A 25,562-nucleotide genomic window follows, 5' to 3' on the forward strand; every position below is an offset into this window, starting at 1 on the left:
TTTTTTTTTTTTTTTTTTTTTTTTTTTTTCACGAGGGTGTTGCCAGGGTCTTCCTCTTGCCCAGGCTGGAGTACAGTGGCACAATTGTGGCTTACTGCTGCTGCCTGTAATTTCTGGACTCAAGGGATCTTCTCACCTCAGCCTCCCAAATAGCTGGTACTACAGGCATGCACCACTACACTCAGCTAATTTTTTTTTTTTGGTTGAGACAGGGTCTCGCCGTGTTGTCCAGGCTCTTCTGGAACTCCTAGGCTCAACTGATCCTCCCGCCTCAGTCTCCCAAGGTGTTGGGATTGCAGGTGTGAGCCACCATGCCCAGCCAATTCTAGCATTTTTTTAAATACTGCTCAGAGGTGATTTCTGATGTCCTTGAGAATTCTTTGAATTATCTGAATATTAATTTCTAGTATTGATATTTAGAACAAGGTCCTTCTGACTTTTTTTAAGATACCTTTCAGGCTGGGTGCAATGGCTTACGCCTGTAATCCCAGCACTTTGAGAGGCCGAGACAGGCGGATCACCTGAGGTTGGGAGTTTGAGACCAGCCTGATCAATATGGAGAAACCCTGTCTCTACTAAAAATACAAAATTAGCCGGGTGTGGTAGCGCATGCCTGCAATCCCAGCTACTCGGGAGGCTGAGGCAGGAGAACTGCTTGAACCTGGGAGGTGGAAGTTGCGGTGAGCTGAGATTGTGCCATTGCACTCCAGCCTGGGCAATGAGAGCAAAACTCCATCTCAAAAATAAATAAATAAATAAATAAAAGATACCTTTCATTGCCATATCATCCAAAAGAATGCCAATATTCTCACTGATTTTGGGGGACTGATTTTGGAAGATGACTCATGGAATTAAGAAGATCTGATGGTTCAAAGAATCTTGCCCTATCAAAGTTGTTCACAGCCTAAAAATATTTGATAAATGAAGGTATGTTCAAAGCCTTCTCATTCTCCAAAGCTAAGAATATGCATCTTTTAGAAGGCATCAGATCCCAAAGACCAAGATAGGATGTTTTACCTAGAAGACAAATTGTACATTGGGCTTTAAGGACTCATGAAACCATTGCCTGTTTCAGACGCTGACCGGAAAGGAGATTGAGATTGACATTGAACCTACAGACAAGGTGATGCATGCCCAGCTCCTCTTCATGCACTTCTTGCCATGTATATTTGTTTGCATATGCTTATGAACTTGGTCCTTTTGCTCTTACGCTGTCTGCATAGCCCTTGTTCTTTCCGTTTCCATGGTCCTACCCCTGAGCAGCCCCTGACTACTTGTCTCTTTAAAGGTGGAGCGGATCAAGGAGCGTGTGGAGGAGAAAGAGGGAATCCCCCCACAACAGCAGAGGCTCATCTACAGTGGCAAACAGATGTGAGTTTGGAGTGAGAATGACAGCGTGGCAATCTTATGTGAAGATGAGAAGATGAGAGGGGGCACGTACTGAGGTGGATCGGGGTGCCTCCTGTTTTTGGTGCCTTAGACCCTTTGGCAATCTGGTGAAGCCTCTAAGCCCCTTCTCAGAATAAGATTTTTTCAGGCATAAAACAAAATATATAGAATTAAAAGAAAACTAATTATATTGAAATAGTTATTAAAATACTAAAACAAATTTGTGATATAGTAATATAAGTACTTTTTTATTAATAAGATCTAATGGTAGGTCTAATATGACCATAATTTTGAAATATTTTCCAGATACCTATAAATGATCATGATAGAAAATAGTAATTTCTATTGTTAACAATTTGCCTATATTGCTAATACTACTGTGGTTTTTGGGCTTTGTTTAAAGTTAGAAGAAATGTTAAATTTCAGTTGGGGGTTAGTAAAAATAAAGATGGGATTTTTTTTCTCATTCAAGTTTGCAGACCCCCAAAGAGATCCATGAAACTAAGAACTCCTGTTCTGGCTGGGCGTAGTGGTTCACGCCTGTAATCCCAGCACTTGGGGAGGCTGAGGTGGGTGGATCACCTGAGGTCAGGAGTTCGAGACCAGCCTGGCCAACATGGTGAAACCCCATCTTTACTAAAAATACAAAAATTAGCTGGGCATGGTGGTGGGCGCCTGTAATCCCAGCCACTCGGGAGGCTGAGGCAGGAGAATTGCTTGAACCCGGGAGGCGGAGGTTGCAGTGAGCTGAGATCGTGCCACTGCACTTCAGCCTAGATGACAGAGTGAGACTCTGTCAAAAAACAAAAAAAACAAAAAAAACTCCTAAGTCTTTTTTTTCGGCTTCCTTTTCCTGCAGGAATGATGAGAAGACAGCAGCTGATTACAAGATTTTAGGTGGTTCAGTCCTTCACCTGGTGTTGGCTCTGAGAGGAGGAGGTGGTCTTAGGCAGTGATGGACCCTCCATTTTACCTCCGTACCGTGTCGCTCATAATGAGGCATCATATATCCTCTCACTCTCTGGGACACCAGAGCCACTGCCCCCTCCCCTGGATGCCCAGTATTGTACATCTACTGGTGGGAGACTGTGAGGACCCCAGGATTCAGTATTCCTGGCCCAGAGGGCCCTTGCTGGCTATTGGGTGTTAGTTTGCAGTCCTGTGTGCTTCCCTCTCTTATGGCTGTGTCCCTGGTTGTCAATAAAATATTTCCTGGCCTCCTGGAATCTTTCTTCTGTTGCACAAGTTGACTGAAATAAAAATGGACCTAATGCTCACTCAGTTATAGCAGGGTGAAGGAATTGGACAATGGAAGGGATGGTGCTCTTAGAAGGATTATCAGACTCTAGGAAAACATACTTAGTGGTGTGCTGGAGCCAGTTCCTAGTGGCTAATGAGAGCCAACTATTGGCACCTCTTTCCAACTCTCATAAGTGACTTCATGTTGGTAGCTTGAAATTGGCCATGGTAGGATTATTTACAAAAACTGGCAAACACTACACATCAGTTCCTCCCCACAAACTGGTCGTTAAACACCTACCAGTGTAGGGCTGACATGGATGGTGGAAACCTTCGGAGAGTGAATTCTCTCTGAATGTGGCTCTACTGGACATTTAGGTCTGGTTGGAGAACGCCCTCAAGGGTTTGGCTGACACTGCACTCTGGCTGGAATATTACTGAGGGCTTTGAGTTCTGCACTATCAAAAGGTTGATAATGGAGAAAGATTGAGTGACAAACTAATGTATCACTTGAGTCTCAAGAACAGGCAGGTGCTAGAAAACGCTTTCCTTCTTCCCTGGCTTCTTAGTGTAATAGAATCGGGCAAGGCTGGGTGGAGTGGAGAAGTAGGGAGGATGTCCGTGGCCAATGCCTCGGAGATACTTGACTGCTGTGGTTGCGTGTGGCGGTCGTGTTGGTACCTCGCTGCAATCCTCTACCCCGCCCAGCATCAGATGACCCTCTTGCGCCATATCTAGGCTGATGACGCCCCGAGTGGCGACGCTCTAGTCGCCGTTTGTCTATGGCAGGCGGGGTGGCCGCCTTAGCTGCCGGAGGTGCCGCGCTCTCTACCGGCCCTAGGTGAAGCACCAACTCTGCTACGCGCAGCCTGCGGTGCGGGTCATGGCGCGGCTACCGAAGCTGGCAGTCTTTGATTTGGGTGAGGGACGGGAAGGAGAATTTTGTAAGGCGCCCTCCTTTTCCATACCCCTAACTGCAGCTCCCGAATCCCTGCGTCCCCCGCCACCAGGCTGAACCTTCCCTCTCCTTCCTCTCTCAGATTACACTCTCTGGCCTTTCTGGGTCGACACGCACGTAGACCCTCCGTTCCATAAGAGCAGGTGAGGTAGGGACAGGGAGGACTGGGGCGAGATGGGACCCAGCCATGGCTGAGCGCACTCTTGCCCTCTCCAGTGATGGAACTGTACGAGATAGGCGGGGCCAAGACGTCCGACTGTACCCAGAGGTGCCTGAGGTCCTAAAACGATTGCAGAGTCTTGGGGTGCCCGGTGCGGCTGCTTCAAGGTAAGAAGAGCGACTGACAACTGATACTGTAATGCTGAAGGGTGCATGCAAGAGACTTACAGTGAAACCCCTGGGCTACAAAAATAGGGGCGGTGCAAGTTTGCAAGTATTTGCAATTTTTTCTCCTTGAACGATCTCCTGTATCTTTTAACTATTAAAAAGTGGGGCCGGCAGCCGGACGCGGTGGCTCACTCCTGTAATCCCAGCACTTTGGGAGGCCAAGGCGGGCGGATCACGAGATCAGGAGTTCGAGACCAGCCTGACCAACGTGGTGAAACCCCGTCTCTACTAAAAATACAAAAATTAGCCGGGCATGGTGGCGCGTGCCCGTAATCCCAGCTACTCGGGAGGCTGAGGGCAGGAGAATCGCTTGAACCCAGGAGGTGGAGGTTGCAGTGAGCTGAGATGGAGCCACTGTCCACTAGCCTGGGTGACAGAGTGAGACAATATCTCAAAAAAAAAAAAAAAAAAAAAGTGAGGCCGGGCACAGTGACTCACACCTGTAATCTTAGCACTTTGGGAGTCCTAGGCGGGAGGATCACTTGAGCCCAGCAATTTGAGACCAGCCTAGGCAATAGAGGGAGACCCCGTCTCTACCAAAAAAAAATGTGGTGGCGTGCACCTGTAGTCCCAGCTACTTGGAAGGCTGAGGTGGGAGGATCACTTGAGCCCAGGAGGTCGTGACCGCAGTGAGCCATGATTGGGCCACTACACTCTAGTCTGGGTGACAGAGCTAGACCCCGTCTCAAAACAAAAACTAAAACTTTGGCCCAGCACCAATTTTGTCAAACAGGAAGGCAATGGAGTTAAACAGAGGCTGAGGATGCCTGTCCATCCCAGAAAAACAGCAAGTTAATTTCCCTGGTTATACTTACTAACTTTGCTTAATAAGTTAACGTAGCCCTGGCCCTTCACTTTGGTAATCCCATCTTTTACACCGTTTTGCAGGACAAGTGAGATAGAAGGGGCCAACCAGCTACTGGAGCTCTTTGACCTCATCAGGTACTTTGTTCATCGGGAAATCTATCCAGGCAGCAAAGTCACACACTTTGAGAGGTATGTGGACATAAGGGAGGAGCAGGGTGAGAAAGTACCAGAGAGGCTTGGGAAACCAAGATACTAGCTTGGTTACCCATGCCCTATCTTCCACAGGTTGCACCAGAAGACTGGAATTCCTTTCTCCCAGATGATCTTCTTCGATGATGAGAGGCGGAATATTGTAGACGTCAGCAAACTGGGTACTGAGTGACGAGCAACAGCCATTTGGGGTCCCTAGGAGGGATTAGGTAGACACATACAGGATGGATAGTTTGCCCTATAGGTGGCACCCACAAAGGTCAGAGTAATAATGGAGAACCCTGAAAGCCTGATGAAATGTGACTTCTTATCTTTCTAGGTGTTACCTGCATTCATATCCAGAATGGAATGAATCTTCAAACTCTAAGTCAAGGGTTAGAGACATTTGCAAAGGCCGAAACTGGGCCTTGAGGTCCAGCCTTGAGGAAAGCCCATTTGAGGCCTAAACTGAAAGGAAATCAAGAAGACATTTTCAGGTGCATTTGTAATTTATTAAAGTTCATCTACGTGTGACAGTAGAGATTTTTACTCACAGTGTGGGGAGTTTCTATTTTTCTAGCCTGTGAAATGGGGTTGGTTGTCCTGAGGTGCAAAGACCAGAATGTGAGACATTAGACTGCATCAGGTTTGCTATCTAAACTTAGGGCAACCCCAAGTGCTTGAACCTATACCCCCCAACTTTCCTGAGCCCTGTAAAGAGCATGAAGAGTTTTCCCACTGACCCCATACATTGAGGTGCAATCACACTGCACATTTCCTTTCGGAGAACAAGCACATACTCTGGGGTGGAGACAGGACTGCCTTTTTATGTAACGGAAAAGGATGTGGCTGCTTTAAGAGGAGCACCTCGGTCTGGGACTGGTGGCTTGGGTCACGTGACAGCGGTGGTCTCGTTTGCGCCTCTTGATGATGTCGCGGCGGAGCACTGAGGAGGGATTGGGCAAGGCTGGTCCCTGTGTGATGAGACCATCACCCTCCCAGGAGCAAGGCGGAAGTTTGGAGGACGCCGAGGGGCGGAGGCGGGAGAGGCGAGCTCGCGATGAGTGGTCTCGGCAGGCTCTTCGGGAAGGGTGAGCCGGGGTGGGACTGGCCAGCCAGGAGGCGCTGGCTGGTGCAGGGGAAGAGGAGATCCCGGCGAGATTCGGCCAGACCGCTGCGCCGGGCAGGGGAAGAGAATCAGGAGACAGGCTGACTGGAAAACCCCGGCGGCCGATGGCGGAGCAAGGCTCATCGCCGGTGCCAAAAGGCACACCATGTCAAGGCGCCTGGTTCCCGTCCGCCGCCCTCCCTCACTCTCTGAGGGAAGAACTCAAGATCGGGGAGGGGACTTGAGTTGAGGGCGTGGCGATTGTGCTGGCTTTCAATGTTCAGGCTTGAAGACGAGTTTCCTGCTGTCTTCAGCCCTTTTCAAAACCTTGTTCTATAATACTTTGTGCTGGGCAAGAGGGATCTAAGATGAAGAAGAAAGACTGCCTTCTTGGCCGGGCGCGGTGGCTCACGCCTGTAATCCCAGCAATTTGGGAGGCCAAGGCAGGTGGATCACCTGAGGTTGGGAGTTCGACACCAGCCTGACCAACATGGAGAAACCCTGTCTCTACTAAAAATACAAAAAATTAGCCAGGCGTGGTGGCACATGCCTGTAATCCCAGCTATTTGGGAGGCTGAGGCAGGAGAATCGCTTGAACCCAGGAGGCGGAGGTTGAGGTGAGCCGAGATCACGCCATTGCGTTCCAGCCTGGGCAGCAAGACCGAAACTTTGCCTAAAGAAAAAAAAAGGCAGCCAGGAATAGTAAAAAGAATATTGGTTTTAGAACTCATACTGCCACATTTTGATTCCTGAACAATCTCTTATTAGTTGTGATTTTTAACATCTTTATGGTTGTTTTCACATTTTTAAGTGAAGAGAGAGCACGTTCATTGTAGAGATTTGGGGATTAACAATAACACAGGTCCCTAGCACATACTATGTATTCAATGATTGGTGGCTAATATTTTTCCTTCACAAAATTTGGGCCTACTCCACTGGACTCCTCAGGGAAGAAGGAGAAAGGGCCAACCCCTGAAGAAGCAATACAGAAACTGAAGGAGACAGAGAAGATTCTGATCAAGAAACAGGAATTTTTGGAGCAGAAGATTCAACAGGAGCTACAAACAGCCAAGAAGTATGGGACCAAGAATAAGAGAGGTAATGAGGGAAATAAGCCTATGGGGAGGGCCCAGATGGGAAGCAGGTGCTTCTGACCCTTGATGGTAAGGGTATCGGCTGGGTCAGCTGCCCTACAGGCTTTGCGGAGGAAGAAAAGATTCGAACAGCAGCTGGCACAAACTGACGGGACATTATCCACCCTGGAGTTTCAGCGTGAGGCCATTGAGAATGCCACGACCAATGCAGAAGTCCTTCGTACCATGGAGCTTGCTGCCCAAGGCATGAAGAAAGCCTACCAGGACATGTGGGTACGGGGGAAGGGGTGGAGGGGACCCAAGAACTGGGAAGAGTGGCTTGCTATCACACTTTAAACTTTTTTTTTTTTTTTTTTCGAGACGGAGTCTTGCGCTGTGGCCCAGACTGGAGTGCAGTGGCGGCAATCTCGGCTTACTGCAAGCTCCGCCTCCCGGGTTCACGCCATTCTCCTGCCTCAGCCTCCCAAGTAGCTGGGACTACAGGCGCCCGCAACTATGCCCAGCTAATTTTTTTTTTGTATTTTTAGTAGAGATGGGGTTTCACTGTGTTAGCCAGGATGGTCTCGATCTCCTGACCTCATGATCTGCCCACCTCGGCCTCCCAAAGTGCTGGGATTACAGGCGTGAGCCACCGTGCCCGGCCTCACACTTTAAACTTTAAAGCCTCTCAGAATGTAGATTTGCAGTATAGATACTTGTAATGGCTAGACCTCTGTCTGCCCCTTGCTTCCTATAAGATTCTTTCGCTGCCTGGGGCATTCTAGGGAGGAAAGATGCCTTCTGTAATTCTTTTTTTGTTTTGTTTTGTTTTTTGAGACAGAGTCTCGCTCTGTCACCCAGGCTGGAGTGCAGTGGCACAATCTCGGCTCACTGCAACCTCTGCCTCCTGGGTTCAAGTGATTCTCCTGCCTCAGCCTCCTGAGTAGCTGGGATTACAGTTGTGCACTACTGTTCCCAGCTCATTTTTGTATTTTTAGTGGAGACGGAGTTTCACTATTTTGGCCAGGCTGGTCTTGAACTCCTGACCTCAGGTGATCCACCTGCCTTGGCCTCCCAAAGTGCTGGGATCACAACTATGAGCCACCGCTCTCGGCTACCTTTTCTAATTCTTAAAGATCCTTCAGGAAAGGGAAGGAAATCTATCCTCTCCAGTGTGGCTCCTTGCTATTTCTTAGTCCAGACTTGCATCTTTGCAGTTTTCCAGGGATCTCTTCTGATTGATAGCTATGGGCTTATCAGTGTGACAATACAAGGCAGGAGGGGTTTCATTCATTTGAGATGAGGAAGTCAAGGGGGCATTGTTGCCTGATTTCTTAGCTGTCTATCTCATTCTCAGGGACATTGACAAGGTAGATGAACTGATGACTGACATCACAGAACAACAGGAGGTGGCCCAGCAGATCTCAGATGCCATTTCTCGGCCTATGGGCTTTGGAGATGATGTGGATGAGGTGATTGGGGGTGAGGGGTCAGGGCATTTTGGAGAAAGTATGGGACTGGCCAGAAGGAACACCCAAGAGAGGCTCTTGGGGCAAGTTTGGGAGGGAACTTCAAAAGCAGTATGTTTTTGGAGGTAGAAGTTTTTTTCTTCATCTTAAATGGTCTTGTCTTCCCTATACAGGATGAACTGCTGGAGGAGCTAGAGTTGCTGGAACAGGAGGAATTGGCCCAGGAGTTGTTAAGTGTGGGCGACAAGGAGGAAGAACCCCCAGTCAAATTGCCTAGTGTACCTTCTACTCATCTGCCGGCAGAGCCAGGTATGCAGGGTTGTTCTGTTGTCTTGAGGACTTAAGAGGGTAGGAGAGGTGTGGGAAAAGATTATTCCTCATCCATCCTGCCTCAAAGGAGCCACACAGAAAGGGCTGCTGCTGCAGTTGTGCAGGTTGTTGACTGCATATGGGCACCCACTAGCCTGTGCTTCACTCAGCAAGCTGTGTACCCTGGTTTAGGGCTACAAATGGCAGGAGCAAGAGGCACCTTTTTTCTAATTTGCACAAAGGTGCTGTGGGATTGAACAGCAGCCTAGCAAGCAGAAGGACCACACCTTTAGGTTTTTTGTGGGGAGAGAGAATTCAGCAGGCTCTGAATGTCATAGCAGGGGACGGTTGGAGTTGCTGAGACCTTAATCCTTCTCCTTTCTTTTCTCTGGGTATCTTTGTCCTCAAAGCTCCCAAAGCGGATGAAGATGAAGAAGCACTAAAGCAGTTGGCTCAGTGGGTATCCTGATAAATCTGGGCTTGTCTTCCTAATGCTACCTTTGTTGGTCCTTTTTTCCTTAAGTGCCAAATGCTGAGCTAAAGGAGAATAACTTTTTGGGGAAGGCCTGCTGAGGGTGGTAGTATGACCCTGCCTGAAAAAAGGGTCTCTTGCCTTCCCAGCCCTGGCTCAACTCTGAAGAAGATCTTGCTACAGAAGGAGCCCTTGGGCTCCCTTCTCTTTGATAGCAGTTATAATGCCCTTGTTCCCAATAAAACTGGGCAGATGGAATCCTAGTGTCTATACTGCCTTGTCTACCCCTGAAGCTGTTCCCCTGGCCCTTGGAGCCTTGTCCTCAAGAGCCTTATTTCAAGCAATGAATAATTACAGCAAAGAAGGGAGGTTGGAACATAGAACAAATGGGCATTCCTAATATCTCAACCTATGTTCCAGACAAACACTGTTACATCTTTCAAGTCGGTCTGTCCTAGAGTTGCCTAGTTGCTGTGATTGAAGAAACTGCCATCTACCACTTAGAACCATGTGTAGGCATCTCTGAGTCTTCCCTCATTGCTTTCCCCTGGTCGTGCCTCTGCCAAGACAACCCCAAATTTATTTTACAAAGCCCATTTTCAAGGACGAGGGAGAATACCATGGAAGGAGCAAGTAGCTTTGCTACTTGGAATGGAAGGAGCAAGTAGCTTTCGTTTGTCCAGAACCCATAGTAGCTTTCACTACTACAAGGCTTGGTTTGAATTCTGTGTCTGGGAACAACAGTGTGAGAAGCCTTGTCTTCCTGCTATTCTGTCAGTAGTGGTTAAGGTGACACTGGAAGAGGGAAAAGGAACCAAGGTCCTTCATACACCCAAATACCCATTTCTTTTCTGTTCTTTTCTTTTCTTTTGAGACAGAGTCTCACTTTGTCACCCAGGCTGGAGTGCAGTAGGGCGATCTCGGCTCACTGCAATCCCCGCCTCCTGGGTTCAAGTGATTCTCACACCTCAGCCAGGTGCCACTATTCCCGGCTAATTTTTGTATTTTTAGTAGAGACAGGGTTTTGCCAAGTTGGCCAGACTGGTCTCGAACTCTTGACCTCAAGTGATCTGCCCACCTCGGTCCCCCAAAGTGCTGGGATTACAGGCGTGAGTCACTGCACCCAGCTCGAATACCCATTTCTAAAAGAACTAACAGTGCCCTCATCTTGGACTATAGACAGGCAGAGCCATAATCAAAGTGGAGCAACCAGGGCTTTTGCCCCACCGCTTGAGCATTTAAACAGCACAAAGATGTAAAATAATGAGCATATATTGAGTTGAATAATAAAGCTTCCCAAAATAGAGTGTTAATCTGAGCACCCCATCTCCTGTGAGCCACATCATGAATTATACTGTTGATTTAACACAGTGTCAAGATTATTGGTTACAGGCTGTGGGCAGAAATCGTCTCTTACCCCAGCAGTGTTCCCTGCTATAAGATTGCCTTAAGAAAAGAATGTCTTTGACCCTAGCTGATGAAACTAAATCAGGCTTAGATTTATTTTTGGTATAAAAGATTTTTGACCCAAGACCTCCTGCTTGCTCCTCTCTCAGCCCCCTCCTTCAGCCATTTTCAGGTCGTAATTTCCAAGGATTGGTGATGTTTAGTGGTGTTGTGGAGCTGGCACATGGTCTCTAGCAGCCTGATCTCATGGGTGGGTTGCTCATGCTGGAACTTGAGCACCCAGGGATCCTTGATGATGTCCAGAATGGTGGCACGCTTAGTGGCTTGGTGTAGCATCTGGAGGATCAGGTTCTAGAGCAGGGGACAGAGAGGTCTTGCCTGAGTTTTTCTCCATTGTGCCACACAGGCAATGAGCAGCTGGACCTAAGAAAGAAGCAGGATAGCCCATCATACCACTCTGGTCAAAGTGGGTGTGGCTCTGATTTTATCTTGGGGAGTCAGGCAGTTAACTCCCTGGAGGGGAAGGGAAAAGTTCCTTGGGAGGAATGCTTTCCATAATTCCCTTCTGGCCTAAAGAGACAGAAGCTGGAACCTGTGTATCAAGCAAGGTTTGGAGACTAGTGGTTGGTCCTTTATGCCTTCCATACTGTTTATTATAGGACAGGAGCTAGTGTGTGAGATGGCTCTGGTGTGGGAAGAGCCTTTCCCCAGGGTTGGGAGGCCTAGGTTGGATATTCACCCCTCCCTGTTGGTCATCCCTGAGGGCTCACCCCTCCTTAGGTAGCCAGTACCTTGCACTCCTGGGAGATGGTATGGTTAGCTGGGAAAGTGACCTCCTTCTGAGTCTCTCTCAGCAGCTTTTTCAGATTGGTGTCATCAAAGGGCAGACGGGCGACCATTAGAGTGTAAAGGATGACACCCATGCTCCAGGTGTCAGACAGGAAAGGGTTGTAGGGCAAGCCTAGTAAGATCTCCGGGCAAGCATAAGCAAAGCTGCCACAGTAAGTCTGGCTGAGGTGGGAAAAGCAGTTCACTTGGCGGTAAGAAGGGCTACGACCCACAGGCTGGTTAGAAGGCACCATCTTGGCAAAGCCAAAGTCTGATATCTTCACATTCTCCCGCTTGTCCAGCAACAGATTCTCCAACTTTAAGTCCCTACCAGCAGCAGAAAGGCTGGGCATCAGGCTGGGGAGAGGGCTTAGTTTTAGACTGGGAGCTGAAGGGCCAGGGGTCCGAGGGTAAAGATGAGGAAAGAAGAAGTGGGAGGTAGAAACCATTATAAGGGCACAAGGTAGAGAGGAAGGAAAGCCATGGAGTTGTGAGCAGAGCCCAAAGTAGGGAGAGAGAGAGAGAGGATGGTATCTGAGGACCACCGGGAGCTCACCATCGTATTTCATAAAATGCTGTGCATACAGTGAGTACTTTATCAGTATCCTTGACCATATGATTAAAATAGAGTGCATGAATAGGCCTAGATATTGAAGAGGGAGTTCGAGAAAGGAAAAAAGGGCAGGAAATGGGAGATGTGCATAAAACCCCCTTGAAGGCAAAGGACCCAGTCTGGGTGGCAGCGCCCTCACCGGTGCACGATGCTCTTGCTGTGCAGGTAGGCAATGCCCAGGGTCAGCTGGGAGAACCACTTGCCAGCAAGGGGCTCAGAGCAGGCCCCGTAGCGCTGGATCCATTCAAGGACGTCACCACCCTGAGCCAGCTCCAGAATCATGTATACTCGAGATGTGGTCTCAATGGCCTGATAGAAGTTGATGAGGTACTTGTGCCGCAAGACTTTCATTACCTGACCCCAGAAGAAGGACCCATCAAACCTGGGAAGGGAGAACCGTGACGGCACTCCCAGCCATCTCCTGCCCTCAGCTACTGACTTAGAACTTTGCAATAGGATCAACCCCTCAACCCCAGAGAACTGGTGGCCTATGGTCAAATGCTATGTTTTGCACCTTTACTTTTTGGGGGGCTGGAGGTGAGTGGGTGGATGGGAAAGAGGTTTAACTTACATAAATTTTCCCAGCTGCTAGTGAGACATTCAGTTCTGGTTTAGGGATTTCTGGCCCCACCCCTCGTGGCCATACCCCTTCTGAGAAACCTCAAGCAGCTTTAGTACCAAGCTCCAGTTCCCTCTTCCAGCCCCCTTTCCAACCTGTATCTCACGGGGCAGGAACTTGTTAAGATAGTCATCAGAGGCCTTCTTCTTTGATATGATCTTGACTGCCACCATGACCTTCTGCTTTGTGTAGAAAGCCTCATATACTGTCCCATAGGAGCCATTGCCAATGACCTTGCCCAACTCATAACCATATTCATCCATGATGGAGTGGTAGGCTGTGGTGGTTGGTGCTGCCTCTACGACATCTCCCTTCCCCATGGTGTTGGGCTTGCTGAGAGCAGGGAGCTTTACTACTTGGAAGCTTCCTATCCAAAGGCCAACACCTTGAGCTCCCGAAGGCTAGGGTATCAAAGTGAAGTAGGTCTCCAAATGTTTGCCTATATAGTCACACAAGTCTCGGATGCTGGGCTCAGACCTCCACTAGGAAGTTGGAGGGGGAAAGAAAGAGAAGAAGTTCTTTTTGTCTCCACTGGCTGTTGTTACTTTGTCCTTTTGGTTACGGAACTCCTCAAGGTCCCATGTTCTGAATACATCACAATCCTCCTATCCATCGCTGGCCACAAAACTTGAGAATGAAGTGCAGTTGGAAACATACTCATTCCCAGAGGCACCTTCCACAGTCTGCTGAAACTCCTAAAGATTAGCCCTTTCATTAATATATGAGTACCAGACAGTGTGAATACTTGGATAAAATGTCACCCAAATGTCATGCCAGACCCTTCCTCCTTCCTCAATCCCTACCTACAATCTTTCATCAACTTCTGTCTCTGCTATCTCCTACTTATCTTTTTAATGATACACTCAAGGCTTTCCAAACCCATTGCAGCGCCTTAGTTCAATAAGGCCAATAGAGACACTATGATCCTAGAGCTTATAATGCAGCATGAGAAAATGAGAAATACAAGTGTGAAAGTATTGCAGTAGTAAAGTATTGAACATGTTCTAGGAAAATCTAACCTTGAAATGCATTCTTATATTTCATGAGTCAGAACTCTCTAGTTTTCCTCCACATCCTTCTGGTCATTCCTCAGCCTTCACTGAAGCTATATCTTTCTCCATCCATCCCTTAATCATATCCCAAGTGTTCTATCACAAGCTTTATTTTCTCAAACCTTCACATCCTCCCTTAATCTTGTCCATACCCATGGTGTCAATACTACATTTATGCTGACTGCTCCTAATTTCATCTCCATCCCATATATCTCTGGAGTTCAGATAGAGCAGCCAGTATTACATGGCCATGTCTGCCCCAGGCATGGAACTTACCATATCCGTCTCGAACTTAAACATATCAATAAGTGAACTTATTTCCTTCTCGCAGACCTTTCTGTGAGTTGTACACTAATCACCCTTAATTGAGACACTCAAATGTCATCCCAGACTCTCCTGCCTCAGTCCCTACATTAAATCTATCACCAAATCCTATCTCTTCTACCTCCTGATGATCTCTTTGATAATATTCTCATGGCTTTCTGAGCCCACTGCCACTCCCTTAGTTCATGCCTCCATCATCCAACAGATGGTCCCAGCCAGCCTTCTGCTGTCCTCCAGTCAGTCCATCCCAAGTCCAAAGCATAAATCTGATTTTATTTCCATTTGGAACAATTCCGTTTCTCCACATTCTCTTCAGGATCAAGTCCATCCAAATTCTTTCATACACCTTTAAGTCTGATCCTGCTTACCTCCCCAATTTTATTTTTTAACACACACATAATACTCCAAAACTGCTTTTCTGTATTTGTGGCAAACTCCAGATCTCCTTGAGAACTTGGCATAGGAGCTGTTTTGTTTTTGTTTTTGTTTTTGTTTTGAGACAGAGTTTCGCTCTTGTTGCCCAGGCTGGAGTGCAACGGCGCAATCTTGACTCACAGCAACCTCCGCCTCCTTGGTTCAAGCCATTCTCCCACCTCAGCCTCCCACGTAGCTGGTATGCACCACCACACGAGGCTACTTTTGTATTTTTTAGTAGAGACGGGGTTTCTCCATGTTGGTCAGGCTGGTCTCGAACTCCCGACCTCAGGTGATCACCCCCTCAGCCTCCCGAAGTGCTGGGATCACAGCCATGAGCCACCACGCCCAGCGGAGCTGTTTTAAAGAAACCTTAACTGACTGCTCAAGCTTCAGTTAGATATTCCTTCTTCCTGGGTGCTCCCACAGGCCCAAGACTTTGTCTGTCACAGCACCTAACATGGTGTCTGTAATCGCTTCTCTTACTTCATCTCCCACTAAGCTATATAGGCAGGTCAACTGATGAGAAGACAGATGAATTGTGGAGAACAGAAAAGAGCTGGTTTAGAAAATGAGTAGCATTGGCCCAACTGAGGTTGGAGAACAACTTGTCCATAGATACATACTATAGTTTTGTGATTCTTTTAGCATCTTGGTTATAGGTACTTGAATGCTGATGGATGATTTAGGGTTTTGCTTGGCAGCTGCAATGAAACAACAGTGGGAGAGGGGCATCAAGAACATATGCGGCCGGGCGCGGTGGCTCAAGCCTGTAATCCCAGCACTTTGGGAGGCCGAGACGGGCGGATCACGAGGTCAGGAGATCGAGACCATCCTGGCTAACACGGTGAAACCCCGTCTCTACTAAAAATACAAAAAATTAGCCGGGCGAGGTGGCGGGTGCCTGTAGTCCCAGCTACTTGGGAGGCTGAGGCAGGAGAATGGCGGGAACCCGGGAGGCGGAGCTTGCAGTGAGCCGAGATCATGCCACTGCACTCCAGCCTGGTGACAGAGTGACACTCCGTCTCAAAAAAAAAAAAAAAAAAAAGGATAAGTAGGGAATAGGAGATTGAGTGGTTTAGGCAGGAGGAACAATATGAGGCTTGTAGTACAGCTTGAGAGAATAGGATATTTAGTATTTCTATTTGAATACAGGATAGGGTTCCAGAAGGGGAATGTACCTCGAGAAGTAATTAGGATCCAGGTCTGAGCAGTCTCATATGCCAGGCTATTTTGACTCTACCTTGTATGCTCATATAATCTGGGTACACATCAAAATCAGTGCTGGCCGGGCGTGGTGGCTCACGCCTGTAATCCCAGCACTTTGGGAGGCCGAGGCAGGCGGATTACGAGGTCAGCAGATCAAGACCATCCTGGCTAACACGGTGAAACCCTGTCTCTACTAAAAAATACAAAAAAATTAGCCAGGCGTGGTGCGGGCGCCTGTAGTCCAAGCTACTCGGGAGGCTGAGGCAGGAGAATAGCATGAACCTGGGAGGCGGAGCCTGCAGTGAGCTGAGATTGCGCCACTGCACTCCAGCCTGGGAGACAGAGCAAGACTCCGTCTCAAAAAAAAAAAAAAAAAAAAAAAAAAAACATATGCAAGAATGTGGCTGAAATGATGGAATGCGGAATCTAAGCTGCATGGGTAAGGAAGATTATATGGTTTGGATCTGTGTCCCCACCCAAATCTCATGGTCAATTGTAATCTGCAGTGTTGGAGGTGGGGCCTGGTGGGAGGTGATTGGATCATGGAGGTGGGTTTCTGATGAATGTTTAGCACCACCCTCTTGCAGTGACTTATCATGAGATGTGGTCATTTAAAAAAGTGTGTAGCACCTCCCCCTTTGCCCTCTTGCTCCTACTCCCACTGTGTAAGATGCTTGCTCCCCCTTTGCCTTCTGCCATGATTGTAAGCTTCCTGAGGCCTCCCCAGAAGCAGATGCCAGCATTATGTTTCCTATACAGCCTGCAGAACCACAAGCCAATTAAAGCTCTATTCTTATAAATTACCCAGTCTCAGGTATTTCTTTATAACAAGGCAGCTGACACAGAAGACAAGCTAGAAACTGGCCAAAGGGGCAGAGGGAGGAGTTGCAGGTGTCACTGGAATGGAAAAACAAGTTTGGTAGGAATTGAGAGAATAAGAAGAACAGGAGGTTGTGGTCACAGAGGAGTTATTTAGATTTAAGATTTTGTAGCCAGGCGCAGTGGCTCACGCCTGTAATCCCAACACTTTGGGAGGCCAAGGCTGGTGGATTGCTTGAGGTTAGGAGTTCAAGACCAGCCTAACCAACATGGTGAAACTCATCTCTACTAAAAATACAAAAATTAGCTGGGTGTGGTGGCAGGCGCCTGTAATCCCAGCTACTTGGGAGGTAGAGTCAGGAGAATCTCTTGAAGCCAGGAGGCAGAGGTTGCAGTGAGCCGAGATCATGCCACTGTACTCCAGCCTGGGCTACAGAGTGAGACTTTGTCTAAAAAAAAAAAAAAAAAAAAAAAAAAACAGGAAAAAAAGATTTTGTGTGGTGGGTGTATTAGGCTGTTCTTGCATTGCTATAAAGAAATACCAGGCCAGGCGTGGTGGCTCACACTTGTAATCCCAACATTTTGGGAGGCTGAGGCGGACAGATCACAAGGTCAGAATATCAAAACCATCCTGGCCAACATGGTGAAACCCCGTCTCTACTAAAGATACAAAAATCAGCTGGGCGTGGTGGCGCCTGCCTGTAATCCCAGGTACTCAGGAGGCTGAGGCAGGAGAATCACTTGAACCAGGGAGTTGGAGGTCGCAGTGAGCCGAGATCGCACCACTGCACTCCAGCCTGGTGACAGAGTGACACTCCGTCTCAAAAAAAAAAAAAGAAAGAAAGAAATACCTGAGGCCAGGTATGGTGGCTCATGCCTGTAATCTCAACACTTTGGGAAGCCAAGGCAGGTGGATTACCTGAGCCCAGGAGTTCAAGACCAGCTTGGGCGACATAGCAAAGACGCATATCTACGAAAAATACAAATATTAGCCAGGTGTGGTGGCATGTGCCTACAGTCTCAGCTACTCAGGAGGATCACTTGAGCCTGGGAGGTGAAGGTTGCAGTGAACCAAGATCGCACCACTGCACTCCAGCCTGGGCGACAAAGTGAGACCCTGTCTCAAAAACAAAAACAAACAAAAACGTGAGACTGGGTAGTTTGTAAAGAAAAGAGGTTTAGGCTGGGTGCAGTGGCTCACGCCTGTAATCTCAACACTCTGGGAGGCTGAATTAGGCAGGCGGATCACGAGGTCAAGAGATTGAGACCATCCTGGCCAACATGGTGAAACCCCATCTCTACTAAAAATACAAAAATTAGCTGGGCATGGTGGTGCATGCCTGTAGTACCAGCTACTCGGGAGGCTGAGGCAGAAGAATCACTTGAACCCAGGAGGGGGAGGTTGCAGTGAGCCACGATCACACCACTGCACTCTAGCCTGGCGACACAGCAAGACTCCGTCTCAAAGAAAAAAAAGAGGTTTAATTGGCTCACCGTTCTGCAGGCTGTATAGGAAGTGTGGTGCTGGCTCAGCTTATGGGGAGGCCTCAGAAAGCTTACAATCAAAACGGAAGGTGAAGGGGAAGCAGGGACGTCACATGGCGAGAATGGGAGTGTGAGACAGAGAGTTGTGGGGGAGGTGCCACACACTTTTAAACAACCAGATCTTGCGAGAACTCATAGGGTGAATACTACACCAAACCATGAGGGGTCCAACCCCATGATCCAAAAACCTCCCACCAGGACCTACCTACAGCATTGGGGATTACATTTCAACATGAGATTCGGGCAGGGATAACTATCCCAACTATATCAGCGGGGGACAGAGGGGCAGAGGAAAGAACAAGGGAAGAATCCAAATTCTTGTATCTTCCATCCTCCAAAACAGAACAAATACTTCAAGAACAGAACATGCCACAGGTTAGCAATAAATTCCTATTTATTGACAGTCTGACCTTGCTGGCAGGATGGTTCCAAAGTTCTGCTGGAGACCAGCTCTACATCCTCAATTTAGCAAGATGAGCAGTTTTCCAGGGCACACCATGGTAAGGGGGCCCACCCAATCCTGCCCATCTGATCCCACAGGCTGACCCCTGAATAGGTAACTTGGTGGCAACTCTAGTCTCTCATCATGTACGGGGGGTAAACCAGTTCATGCAAGGATCATGTATTAAGCTGCCTAATATATACAAAAATACTGCTAGGTCCTGAAGAAACAGAGATGAATAAATTACAGTCTTCCTGTGAGGAGTTTGAAATTACCAAGGGAGTAAGACACATAAGAAGTAAAATAACAGTACAGTGAGATACGCTATAAACAAACCTGGGAGGAGATGTAAGGGAAGGCTTTATAGACATTTGCACTGTTCAAAAAAAAAAAAAAGGATAAGGCTGAGTGCAGTGGCTTACACCTGTAATCCCAGCACTTTGGGAGGTTGAGGTGGGCGGATCACAAAGTCAGGAGTTCGAGTGCAGCCTGGCCAATATGGTGAAATCTCGTCTCTACTAAAAAATACAAAAATTAGCCAGGCATGGTGGTGTGCACCTGTAGTCCCAGCTACTTGGGAGGCTGAGGCCGGAGAATGGTGTGAACCCAGGAGGTGGAGCTTGCAGTGAGCCAAGATCACGCCACTGCACTCCAGCCTGGGAGACAGAGCAAGACTCCGTCTCAAAAAAAAAAAAAAAAAAAAACAAAAAATCAGTGCTTACTTTTTTGAGACAGAGTTTGGTTCTTGTTGCCCAGGCTGGAGTGCAATAGTGCAGTCTCAGATAACTGCAACCTCTGCCTCCCAGGTTCAAGTGATTCTCCTGCCTCAGCCTCCCAAGTAGCTGGGATTATAGGCATGAGCCACCACGCCCGGCAAATTTTTTGGTATTTTTAGTAGAGACAGGGTTTCACCATGTTGGCCGGGCTGGTCTCGAACTCCTGACCTCAGGTGATCCACCCGCCTCAGACTCCCAAAGTGCTGGGATTACAGGTGTGAACCACTGAGCCCGGCCTCAGTGCTTGCTTTAAAAAAAAAAAAAGAAAATGCTGATGACCAGGTAACCCCTCCCCTGAGAATCCTGATTTTAAAAATGTAGAGAACTTTTATATCTAGCTGGAGGATCGTATGTGCACCAATCAGCACTCTGTGTCTAGCTCAGGGTTTGTGAATACACCAATTGGTACTCTGTATCTAGCTAACCCAGTGGAGACTTGGAGGACTAGCACTCTGACTCTGTGTCTAGCTCAAGGATTGTGAATGCACCAATCAGCACTCTGTCTAGCTCAAGGTTTGTAAATACACCAATCAGTACTCTGTGTCTAGCTCAAAGTTTGTAAACACACCAATTGGTACTCTGTATCTAGCTAACACTGTATCTAGCTAACTAGCACTCTGTGACTCTGTGTCTAGCTCAAGGATTGTAAACGTACCATCAGCACTCTGTCAAATTGGACCAATCAGCTCTCTGTAAAATGGACCATCAGTAGGATGTGGGTGGGGCCAGATAGGGAATAAAAGCAGGCTGCCAGAGCCAGCAGTGGCAACCCGCTGGGGTCCCCTTCCACCCCGTGGAGGCTTTGTTCTTTCACTCTGTAATAAATCTTGCTGCTGCTCACTCTTTGGGTCCATGCTGCCATGAGCTGTAACACTCAAGGCAAAGGTCTGCAGCTTCATTCCTGAAGCCAGCAAGACCACAAACCCACCGGGAAGAACAAATAACTCCTGAGGCGCTTCCTTTAAGAGCTGTAACACTCACCATGAAGGTCTACAGCTTCACTCCTGACAGCAAGACCACGAACCCACCAGAAGGAAGAAGCTCCAGACACATCTGAACGTCTGAAGGAACAAACTCTGGACACACCATCTTTAAGAACTGTAACACTCACCGTGAGGGTCCACAGCTTCCTTCTTGAAGTCAGTGAGACCAAGAACCCACCAATTTCGGACACATTGGGATTACAGGTGTGAGCCCACTGTGCCCGACCTCAGTTCTTTTTCTAATTACAAAATTCACTGATTGTCTAAAAAACTCCACCATCTACTTCTTTGACCCTCACCTATGTCTGCAGGGAGATGAACTGGGTCATAAAGGGTAGTAATTGTAGAAGCAGGTAAATTAAGGGTCTTTTCAGGCCAGAAGTCATTTGTGATTTTTCCACTGTGCTTCTTCCCCTGGGGAGAACCTTAAGTCCACTTCCTTACATGTTGCTCCCAGGTGGTAAAACAGAAGTCACTACTCAAAGGTCCGATTTTCAAGGGGAACTCCCTAGAAGGCAGATCCCCTTTAAAATCGCTGAGACAAACACAAGGGTAAACTTTTTCAAAATAATCTGCCATTCAAAGTGAAGAGAAGCCCAAAGACATACACAGAGATAAATAAGAACAAAAACATAGAAGAAGACTAACGGACCGCGAGATACTTTACCAATTAACAATAACCGTGTCAGGCTGCCCAACTCAGAGAGTGAAAGGACAGACACCCTCTCTCCTTGCGCGCCTCTGCGCCAGACCGGGTTTTGGCTTGCTTATGGCGGGGCACTGAACGCTCACTGTGCGGCCAGGGAAGTCTCCAGCAGAGCCTCTGGAAGACATTCCTATTACATATTTATTAGTTTGGCGCGGGCCATTCGTGACAGGTGGGAGAGGAGTGAGGTGAGATTCAGACGGTGGGACCCTTGCATGGGACAGATGCCCAGAGCCCCTTCCCCGGTTGGGGGGGGCCACGAACCGCCTCTCAGGGCTCAGCAGCTGGTGGTTCAGCCGGCAAGTGCTTCGAACAAAGCCGCCGCCTGCGCTCCATCTCCCCGGCCCCCGCTAGGCTCTTGCCCGCGGGTACACCTCTCCGGTCTCGGCCAGCGCGAGCCTCCCGGCCAAGAGCTCTCAAACCCCAAATCTTTCCCGGAGCAAGCGAGCGGCCTAGCGGCCACTCCTCTCCCGAAGGGGCGTCAGGGTCCTGGCTGCCAAGCCTCAGCCCCCTCCCCGGGAAGCCATCGCGAAGGGGTCCTCAGGGGCCGCAGCGTCTAAGGCCCTCTACATTCAATGCAAGGAGCTTTCCGCCAGGGTGAGGTCCCCGCCGGTGAGGGCGGAAGTGGTAAGACTGACGTGTCCTGGGCCGCGCTGCCGATCGCCGGGAGGACCCCCGCCTTGCCCAGGACAGGCGGGGCGGGGCGAGCCGAGCCTCACGGGGTCCCCGGAGCTGGGCCGGACCTCCAGATGGAGAAGGCGCAGCGGGGAGTTCTTGAGTAAGCCAGAGCCGTGTCCAGCGCGGTGTAGCCGCAGCCGCCGCTGTCAGGCGCAGCAGCGGGCAACCCCGTGGAGGTCGGTTGGCAGGTCCTCTCCAACCCGCCGCTACCGCGCCGCTCTGGTAGAGACCCCGGCAGGAGCCCAAGGGCAGCTACGGGGCCGCGGAGGCCGCTGGCGCCGCCTCGGCCAGCCCTTCCCGCGCGGTGAGGACCTCGGGGCTATGGCGGGAAGGGACCCGAGGTGCGAGACCGCGCGGCGTTGTCATGGAAACGGTCCAGGGCGCGAAATAGAGACTCCGGGCCGGACGGGCTGCGGGAGGGATGGACCCCAGGTTGGGAGGATGAGAGAGCAGAAGTGGAGCGGGGTCTTTGGGATAGAAGTGGGGTAGGGTGGGGGCGGGGAGGGGGTCAATGGGAGCAAGTGAAGCCAGGGGACCTCAGTTCGAGGCACCTGACCTGGGGTTTCTGTAACCTCCCTGGTTTCTGTAACCTCAGGATTCCCCCAAACAGGTTCCACTGCCTTAAGGATGACAGTCGTAGGGAACCCTCGAAGTTGGAGCTGCCAGTGGTTGCCAATCCTGATACTGTTGCTGGGCACAGGCCATGGGCCAGGGGTGGAAGGCGTGACACACTACAAGGCCGGCGACCCTGTTATTCTATATGTCAACAAAGTGGGACCCTACCATAACCCTCAGGAAACTTACCACTACTATCAGCTTCCAGTTTGCTGCCCTGAGAAGATACGTCACAAAAGCCTTAGCCTGGGTGAAGTGCTGGATGGGGACCGAATGGCTGAGTCTTTGTATGAGATCCGCTTTCGGGAAAACGTGGAGAAGAGAATTCTGTGTCACATGCAGCTCAGTTCTGCACAGGTCAGCCTCTCCACATTGGCTATCACGTAGTCCTCCTTCCCAGAGACTAACAGTGCCTTACATGTATGGTTCAGGGTACCTTTATGGAAATTGTCTGATTTGATTCTAACTACAGTACAACCCAGTGTGGCAGGCAGGGTAGGTGATGCTATTCTAATTCAGTTGACTAAGTTACGAACTTGCTTAGAAGTTACTTTTTTCAAGATTACATTGACAGTGAATTGCAGAACTGATATCAGAGCCCACGGTTTCTTGCTGCAAGCTTCTCTGTTAGTCATGAGGTCCCAGCTGTCAGTCCTACATATTTCTGTTTCCTTCCATGCCTATCTCTTGGCTGTTTCTTAACTGTTTTCCTGTAGTCTCTACCTAACCTTCCCTGTCATGCTTTTTCTTTAGGGAATCCTGGTACTTCTCCTTAGTCCACTCCAGACCTCCTTACACCTTACCACTCTCCTTTTTCTAGGCTTTAACCCTGTCAAGTCATACTTGCTCTTTTTTTTTTTGGAGAATCTCAACATACTGGAGTCTAATCCAGTGATTGTCAACGGGGAACAGTTTTGTCCCCCAAGGGACATTTAGCAATGTCTGGAGACATTTTTTATTGTTACAGCTGGGGGTACTACCAGCATGTAATGGGAAGAGGCCAGGAAAGCTACATCCTACAGTGCACGGGACAACCCCACTATGACAAAGAATTATCCACCCCAGGCCGGGTGTGGTGGATCACGCTTGTAATCCCAGCACGTTTTTTTTTTTTTTGGAGACAGATCTTGCTCTGTCACCCAGGCTAGAGTGCAGTGGTGGAATCTCGGCTTACTGCAAGCTCCACCTTCTGGGTTCGTGCCATTCTCCTGCCTCAGCCTCCCGAGTAGCTGGGACTACAGGCACCTGCCACCATGCCCGGCTAATTTTTTGTATTTTTAGTAGAAACGGGGTTTCACCATGTCAGCCAGGATGGTCTCCATCTCCTGCCCTTGTAACGTGATCCGCCCGCCTCAGCCTCCCAAAGTGCTGGGATTACAGGCATGAGCCACCGCACCTGGCCAATCCCAGCACTTTGGGAGGCTGAGGCAGGCGGATCATGAGGTCAGGAGTTTGAGACCAGCCTGGCCAACATAGTGAAACCCTGTCTCTATCAAAAATACAAAAATGAGCTGGTTGTGGTGGTGGGTACCTGTAATCCCAGCTACTCGGGAGGCTGGGGCAGGAGAATTGCTTGAACCCAGGAGGCAGAGACTGCAGTAAACCAAGATTGCACCACTGCACTCCAGCCTGGGTGACAGAGCAAGACTCCATCTCGAAAAAAAAAAATTATCCACCCCAAAATATCAGTAATGCTGAAGGTGAGAAACTTTGCTCTAACTCTGTGCCTGGGGAGGTCTTGTGTGACCAACTCCTGACTTGCTCTTTATAGGTGGAGCAGCTGCGCCAGGCCATCGAAGAACTGTACTACTTTGAATTTGTGGTAGATGACTTGCCAATCCGGGGCTTTGTGGGCTACATGGAGGAGAGCGGCTTCTTGCCACACAGCCACAAGATAGGACTCTGGACCCATTTGGACTTCCACCTAGAATTCCATGGAGACCGAATTATATTTGCCAATGTTTCAGTGCGGGACGTCAAGCCCCACAGCTTGGATGGGTTACGACCTGATGAGTTCCTAGGCCTTACCCACACTTACAGCGTGCGCTGGTCTGAGACTTCAGTAGAGCGTCGGAGCGACAGGCGCCGTGGTGATGATGGTGGTTTCTTTCCTCGAACACTGGAAATCCATTGGTTGTCCATCATCAACTCCATGGTGCTTGTGTTTTTACTGGTGGGTTTTGTGGCTGTCATTCTAATGCGTGTGCTTCGGAATGACCTGGCCCGGTACAACTTAGATGAGGAGACCACCTCTGCAGGTTCTGGTGATGACTTTGACCAAGGTGACAATGGCTGGAAAATTATCCATACAGATGTCTTCCGCTTCCCCCCATACCGTGGTCTGCTCTGTGCTGTGCTTGGCGTGGGCGCCCAGTTCCTGGCCCTTGGCACTGGTGAGGTGATAAAAATGAATTGGGGATTTATCTCATGGGGTAGAACTAGGTATGGAGTTTGTTCAGAAAAGGTCTGTGGATCTTCTATCCAGAGGGGCAGACCTAAGGGATAAGGTGGCTCTAGCAAGGATGCGCATATTCTATTGTAGATTTTCTGGATAGCAAAACTGGGGGAGATTGTTTTGCTGGAGGCCCTGGGTCTGGGAGAAGGGGGGGCTGATTCCTCTGAAATTGCTAGAAGAGACACAGGTGAGGCCTAACATGGGCTTTCCACTACCGTCCTGCAGGCATTATTGTCATGGCACTGCTGGGCATGTTCAATGTGCACCGTCATGGGGCCATTAACTCGGCAGCCATCTTGTTGTATGCCCTGACCTGCTGCATCTCTGGCTACGTGTCCAGCCACTTCTACCGGCAGATTGGAGGCGAGCGTTGGGTGTGGAACATCATTCTCACCACCAGTCTCTTCTCTGGTGAGGACTTTCCTTTCCCTGGTGGGCCTTTCTGGACTTAGGAATTAAGAATACATTGTGGCTGGGCACAGTAGCTCACACCTGTAATCCTAGCACTTTGGGAGACCGAGGCCGGAGGACCACTTGAGTCCAAAAGTTTGAGACAAGCCTAGGCAACATAGTGAGACCCTGTCTCTATAACAAAAAATTAGGGCCGGGCGCGGTGGCTCAAGCCTGTAATCCCAGCACTTTGGGAGGCCGAGACGGGCGGATCACGAGGTCAGGAG

The 25,562-nt window shown here is 49.1% G+C and overlaps 5 protein-coding genes across 11 annotated transcripts in view; 4 read left to right on the plus strand and 1 right to left on the minus strand.

Moving 5' to 3' along the window:
* Positions 1-2,615, plus strand: part of NEDD8 (neural precursor cell expressed, developmentally down-regulated 8) — a 15,754-nt gene extending 13,139 nt beyond the window's left edge. The window contains exons 2-5 of one of the 2 annotated variants that reach the window (XR_001000527.1): positions 1,076-1,123; positions 1,289-1,371; positions 2,249-2,450; positions 2,498-2,543. Coding sequence is in view for 1 of the 2 variants with exons in the window: in XM_011930758.1 (XP_011786148.1) it covers positions 1,076-1,123; positions 1,289-1,371; positions 2,249-2,345 (228 nt within the window). In the remaining variant the exon portion in view is untranslated. Of the gene's footprint in view, positions 1-1,075; positions 1,124-1,288; positions 1,372-2,248 lie in introns of both variants that reach the window. The other variant, XM_011930758.1, reaches the window with a different exon arrangement.
* A 780-nt stretch (positions 2,616-3,395) lies between these two features.
* Positions 3,396-5,524, plus strand: MDP1 (magnesium-dependent phosphatase 1). 3 transcript variants are annotated; one of them, XM_011930756.1, is made up of 6 exons: positions 3,396-3,548; positions 3,669-3,729; positions 3,803-3,913; positions 4,862-4,969; positions 5,066-5,199; positions 5,310-5,524. In XM_011930756.1, the coding sequence occupies exons 1-5, from the start codon at positions 3,512-3,514 to the stop codon at positions 5,160-5,162; spliced, it is 414 nt and encodes a 137-aa protein (XP_011786146.1). In that variant the 5' UTR covers positions 3,396-3,511; the 3' UTR covers positions 5,163-5,199; positions 5,310-5,524. The 3 variants fall into 3 exon arrangements, with proteins under 3 accessions (XP_011786146.1, XP_011786145.1, XP_011786147.1); XM_011930755.1 differs by having other exon boundaries at positions 5,066-5,151; positions 5,310-5,516; XM_011930757.1 differs by lacking the exon at positions 5,066-5,199 and having other exon boundaries at positions 4,862-4,915.
* Positions 5,525-5,899: 375 nt separating this feature from the next.
* CHMP4A (charged multivesicular body protein 4A) lies at positions 5,900-9,658 on the plus strand. The gene is given in 7 exon segments (XM_011930754.1): positions 5,900-5,956; positions 5,958-6,060; positions 7,026-7,175; positions 7,263-7,440; positions 8,508-8,622; positions 8,793-8,928; positions 9,339-9,658. Coding segments are annotated over 7 exon segments (798 nt in total). The 3' UTR covers positions 9,398-9,658.
* A 1,217-nt stretch (positions 9,659-10,875) lies between these two features.
* Positions 10,876-13,447, minus strand: TSSK4 (testis-specific serine kinase 4). Of its 2 annotated transcripts, none has more exons than XM_011930766.1 (4): positions 12,963-13,447; positions 12,388-12,602; positions 11,599-11,962; positions 10,876-11,158 (listed from the first exon to the last, which is right to left on the minus strand). In XM_011930766.1, exons 1-4 carry the CDS (start codon positions 13,185-13,187, stop codon positions 10,976-10,978), a joined length of 987 nt encoding a protein of 328 aa, XP_011786156.1. In that variant the 5' UTR covers positions 13,188-13,447; the 3' UTR covers positions 10,876-10,975. The 2 variants fall into 2 exon arrangements, with proteins under 2 accessions (XP_011786156.1, XP_011786155.1); XM_011930765.1 differs by having other exon boundaries at positions 11,599-11,992.
* An 8,057-nt stretch (positions 13,448-21,504) lies between these two features.
* TM9SF1 (transmembrane 9 superfamily member 1) overlaps positions 21,505-25,562 on the plus strand; it is a 7,461-nt gene continuing 3,403 nt past the window's right edge. The window contains exons 1-4 of one of the 3 annotated variants that reach the window (XM_011930777.1): positions 21,505-22,119; positions 22,426-22,787; positions 24,202-24,823; positions 25,111-25,296. In XM_011930777.1, the coding sequence (XP_011786167.1) occupies positions 22,443-22,787; positions 24,202-24,823; positions 25,111-25,296 (1,153 nt within the window). In that variant the 5' untranslated portion in view covers positions 21,505-22,119; positions 22,426-22,442. Of the gene's footprint in view, positions 22,120-22,410; positions 22,788-24,201; positions 24,824-25,110; positions 25,297-25,562 lie in introns of all 3 variants that reach the window. The other 2 variants (XM_011930779.1, XM_011930778.1) reach the window with 2 other exon arrangements.

The sequence above is a fragment of the Colobus angolensis genome, unplaced genomic scaffold, assembly GCF_000951035.1.
Source record: "Colobus angolensis palliatus isolate OR3802 unplaced genomic scaffold, Cang.pa_1.0 Scaffold88, whole genome shotgun sequence".
Classification (NCBI taxonomy): domain Eukaryota; kingdom Metazoa; phylum Chordata; class Mammalia; order Primates; family Cercopithecidae; genus Colobus; species Colobus angolensis.